The 5,283-nt window shown below is 41.0% G+C and overlaps 1 protein-coding gene across 1 annotated transcript; it reads left to right on the top strand.

Annotated features, from left to right (window-relative positions):
* Window positions 1-2,327: 2,327 nt before the first annotated feature.
* On the top strand, window positions 2,328-4,249 carry LOC129095563 (GTP-binding protein Rhes-like). The gene has a single exon (XM_054604060.1). It carries the CDS (start codon window positions 3,049-3,051, stop codon window positions 3,673-3,675), a length of 627 nt encoding a protein of 208 aa, XP_054460035.1. The 5' UTR covers window positions 2,328-3,048; the 3' UTR covers window positions 3,676-4,249.
* The last annotated feature ends 1,034 nt before the right edge of the window (window positions 4,250-5,283 follow it).

Raw genomic sequence — 5,283 nt, 5'->3', positions numbered from 1 at the left:
AATGAACTTAACTTTTAAGAGTTAATAAATAATACCTAACATGGTTTTATTGCACATTTAGTTAAAGATTCTATATTGAACATTTAGAGCATTAATTCCCTCAGGAAACAACTATTTGCAGTGTAAAGATATAGTTGAGTGGTGTTTACCTGAGTAGAGAATGAAGTCGCTCTCTGTGTGTGTTCATCCGAGTTTCTCCTTTCTTTGTTGACATAGCCGGGCCGCCGCGTGTGCTTTTAGTGCATGTTCATTGCATGTGAGCCTTAGAACAACCACCTACAAAGTATGGGTAGTAAAAATGTGCACACTGCTCTGGTCGCAGTTGTGGAAAGATGAAAGATGATATTCTATTAAATAGACAGTGTTTGAATTCACTGTTGAATGGCTAGCTCACCGCCTCCGCTCTGCACTGCTGTCATATGGCGTCTACAGCTGATAACAAGGTCCAGAGTGACGCCGATGTTGCGGAAGCATAGCATCCCACTCCCTGGTTCCACCTGGGTAAAAATGGTTAGCTCTGTCAGAAATTATGCTTGCACTGTTAGCACCGTTAGCTGCAAGACACCAGCTCAGCTGTCACCAGAAGGTCGTTGAGAGGCAATAGAAATGCCTAGCACCTTTAACAATATTTAATATTAAAGAGAATTACCGAAGCCTTAAAAAGGCCCTATTATGCAATTTTTCGGGTGCATATTTTTATTTCAAGTTACACTTACAACATGTTTACATGCGTTAATGCTCATAATACTCCTTGTTGTTCTCATCCTGGCTGTCCTGCAGCATCTCTTCTCTGACTTTGCTTCTCCCTCCAGAAAGCAAAGTCTGCCCTGATTGGTCAGCTAGCCCGCTCTGTTGTGATTGGTCGATGTTTCACATTCCAAAAAACTCTTCCTCCGGAGCTTCAGCGCCATCTTTCTCTTTTGTTGTTTGAGGGCCAAACTAGCCAGAAGGAGTTTTACGTCACTTCCGTAACATTGTGACCTCATAAAGTTACAGAAGAGGGAAAAAGTGGAAAAGCATAATAGGGCCACTTTAAGGTGGGAAGATGCATTTCTTTATCACTGAACTGCCAGAACAACATGAATAAACGCTGCTTTAAATTCCACAGCAGTGACTGCAGCCATTAGTGTTCCTCCCAGTGTGTATCAGGCCAGGAGAGCCCACAGCTAATATTCCCACAGTGCTTAGCTCTGCTCCACTGCCCATCAGGTACAGCAGGCCCCCGGGGAGGACAGCGTATGAGTGCATATTAAAAGCCTGTGTTGTTGGAGCGGCGGGAGGAGGCTCGTCGTGGTTCCACGCTGTTGCCTAACCTAACAAGGCAGGGAGAGTCACAGTCTGAGGAGTCTCAGGGGAAACTCAGGAGGATCACGAGTCAGGCTCAGTGCTCAAGGACAAACTGACAAACTGGAGGCAGGGAGGGTTCGCTCTCAGACAGTTACAGGCAATGCATCATAACTAATTGGACACCAAGGATAGCTGAAGGCGATGCAGTCATGCTTTGCCATGTGAGACTGAGCTGATCTCTGCCTAGAATCTGCATAAATGACATCAGTTTAAGGACATTATCTGCAAAGGGATTTTATTCAAAATGAACACTGCATGAAGTAAATCCAATTTTTTTAGCTCAGGCTTTTTTGGCTTCCTCATTACTACTAGAGGAATGAAACAACACACTGATAGTGGAGGAACCTTGACCTGCTCGCTCTACATTCACACTAAACTTGATGAGACCGAAGGGGGAAAAGTAAATACTATTTCTTAGAGAAAAAACATTGCAACAAAGCGTTCAGTTTTAATGCACCATACACCTGGAATAAACTACAGAAAACTTTTCCGAATTTCTTCATCTTGCTTTATGGTTTTAATACCTTTTTATGTCTTATGTAAAGCACTTTGGAATTGGCTGCTGTTGAAATGTGCTTATAAATTTGCCAGAGTTTAGAGTTACAGTGTGGAGTTAGGTGTTAGAACTGCCTCATTTTGTGCACAGAGGATATAGAAGTATAGAAAAGATTATAGAAATCGGTGGTGTGTTTTCAAAACAGGAAACTGACTAGAATAAAAACTGTCTATTAAAGGGAATATCATCTTTCATCTCTCCACAACTGCGACCACAGCAGTATGCACATTTTTATTACACATACTTTGTAGGTGGTTGTTCTCATTCAAAGCACATTAAAAAAAGTAAATGAATATAAATTATATATATTTACTCATGCTATGCCCTATTTATCATTCCCAGCAGCATCAGAGTCTTTAGAATAGTAAAATTGGTTGTAGAACATGCCAAACAAATTCATACAAAGGGATGTCAGAGCTTTAATTATAAGAATTCATGACACATATTGTAGCTTAACAAAAGGTATGTTTATCTTTATGATGATCCTGTCTCATAAAGAGGAACCACAGAATTGATTCAACCACTGGAGAAGGAGGGATTTGACTCTGTTAGTAGTGGACTCTTTGCAGCAAGACAATCTGAACAGAACCAGTATTCTAAAAAGCATGTCTTTTTTGTTCCTCATGCTTTCCACGCTCTGCTTGCCGTTTATATGTCCCCTCCTTTCTTCTTCTGAATTGGCCGCGTACACTGATTTACATACTCTTTCCTCATTGGTTGCCTGGATGATACACTTCAACAGGCTGCCCTCTGCTGATTGGTTGCATCTGCAGGAGGGCATGGACCTCTCTCACCAAAACAGGCATAAAAAGAAGCTGTGGGAATCAGACGCACAAGAGCATCCGATAAGCAACTTTTAAGAGCTTTGACAGAGAGCCACTGCCAGATTTTTAAAAAGCGGGAAGGTGGAAAAGAAAAGCAAGAAGAGCAGCTCAAGAAAAAGACTCACATGAAACTGATGTAAGGGAGATTTTCAAGGACAACTATTTAGAAAGGTAGAAGTCAGTGACAGGTGTTGACATTTGCAGTGTCAGTTTTACAGAAGCTTTTGTAAGCACTGAGAAAGGGAGTCAACTGAGACTGGTTTTGGGACATTTTCATTTATCAAATATTTTCAAATATCCCTTCAACAAAAAAAAAGCAGCATGTCTCTGGAGGTGAAGGAGAAGACCCAGGTGCGAATAGTCTTTCTGGGGGCAGCAGGAGTGGGCAAGACAGCCCTGATCCAACGCTTCCTCCAAGACACGTTTGAGCCCAAACACAGGCGCACAGTGGAGGAGATGCACAGCAAGGAGTATGACATCGGTGGGGTCAAGATCACAGTAGAGATCCTGGACACCAGTGGCAGCTACTCCTTCCCGGCCATGCGCAAGCTCTCCATCCAAAACAGCGACGCCTTCGCACTGGTGTACGCCCTGGATGACCCCGAGTCACTGGAGGCTGTCAAGAGCCTCCGAGATGAGATCCTGGAGATCAAGGAGGACAAGTACACGCCGATCGTGGTGGTGGGGAACAAGTCAGACAAGGAGCAGGAGCGTCAGGTGTCCAACAAGGACGTGCTGTCAACCGTGGAGCTGGATTGGAACAACAGTTACCTGGAGGCGTCGGCGAAGGAGAACACCAACGTGGTGGAGGTGTTCAAGGAGCTCCTGCAGCAGACAAACCTTCCCAGCCGTCTCAGCCCCGCGCTGCGTAGACGCAGGGAGACCTTTCCAAAAGACACAAACTTTCGTCCGCCCATGAACAAGACCAACAGCTGTATTCTGTCCTAAAGGTAGAGAGGGGGAGGAGAAGTGTTGTTTTTGTTTCACAAAGGGGACATGAGACGAGAGCCCTCGGAGAATAAGATTAAAGAGAAAAGCCTGGACCTAAGTCAGAGGGGGCGTTAAGTGGCTGAGATAAGTGATTCTGGACCAGCAGAGGACACTTCAGGGTTCACAAACTGAGAGGGTCAGAAACCGAGGAGGTGAATGGTATTGAGACTTGACCTGAACAGACTGATGCTGCGTTAATCACTCAGTCGCTCACTCGATGTAATGTTGTTGCTGCTTATTTGGTGACATGACACATATGGTGTTTAGATCAATGTATACCGTTTGGATTTTATATCAAACTGTTCGATTTTTTTGGGACTGTTGCCAACAGATTGTTTACTGAGGGGGAAGGGTGGAAACATGTTGTGGTACGTGCAGAAGTTGTACGTCTCACTTAAATTGTTATAATTTAATAATTCAGTGTATGTAGCACATCATGATGTTTACAGTTTTTGTATTGAATTCCAGTTTGCCATTGAGCATTAAATTACTTGTTTAAAAAAAAAAAAAGGTGGTGAAATGCAAATGTGAACTGTCAATGCACTTGTCATTTCTAAATGACCATTCAAAAATGATTTTTTTTTTTTACAGTGTATTTCTTGTTTATAATTTAGATTTTCTTTTTTTTTTCTTTTTTTTTACAATGGCTGATTCTGATAAATGTTATTTTGCTGTTTATTTGACAAATGTAAGTGGAATGTGGATATAACTGTGTAATAAAATATATAACCACAAAACAAGTGAAATGTGTTGTGTGAAATTGTTTATAGATTTAAAGGTTATGAATTAATTGCAGTAAAAAAAATATGAAAAGGAGGAAGGTTATTGAAAGTGAATCAATCACACTTGAACATTTAAAAAATGTAATGACAATATATAGAAACAAATGAGTTCTATAGCTACAGAATATAGTACTGTATTGTGGACTGCTGTCATTTAGACTGCTATCTAGTCAAATTGGCATATGGTTGAAGCTGGAGTAGTCTGGATTCATATCCTACTCCACCACGAACATAAACAAATTCCTAAGGTAACCAATATTCTAATGTCCTTTCAGTTAGAAAGGGCAAGAATAGTTTGATAAAACCGATTGTTAAATGTGTAGAATGATACATTGGAAGCATCTTCGTGTTAATGCACATATTACAGAACTGTCAATACCGATTATTTTTGTGTGGGTTTCCGGCACATTTATTTCGTCTTAAAATTGTCAAAATGAGCCAACAGGTACCACTGAAATTCTCCGCTATGTTGTTGTTCTTGGTCATATTCATTAATGAAATAAGTGACTCAAACTAGAAGAATTCATGTGTAAAGTGGACTGAAATCAAGGGTCTTACCTCTTTCTTTTAACGACTGTCCGCAATATATATTATTATCAGATCTCTGTCGCCATCTGCTGATAAAAAACACACATTACATCCAATGAAACTAGTAATATCTCAGTGTAGATCGGGTTTTAAATGTTTTTTTAACTTCAATGCTCAAATATCCAGACACAGACTAATCTGCATATTCTCATTATTTTCCTAATAACCAAAGAAATGTGAGCTGATCTTATTGTTC

This window comes from Anoplopoma fimbria, chromosome 9, assembly GCF_027596085.1.
Source record: "Anoplopoma fimbria isolate UVic2021 breed Golden Eagle Sablefish chromosome 9, Afim_UVic_2022, whole genome shotgun sequence".
Classification (NCBI taxonomy): domain Eukaryota; kingdom Metazoa; phylum Chordata; class Actinopteri; order Perciformes; family Anoplopomatidae; genus Anoplopoma; species Anoplopoma fimbria.
Note: the sequence above shows the minus strand (reverse complement) of the source record. Positions and strands in the feature narration are given on the sequence as shown.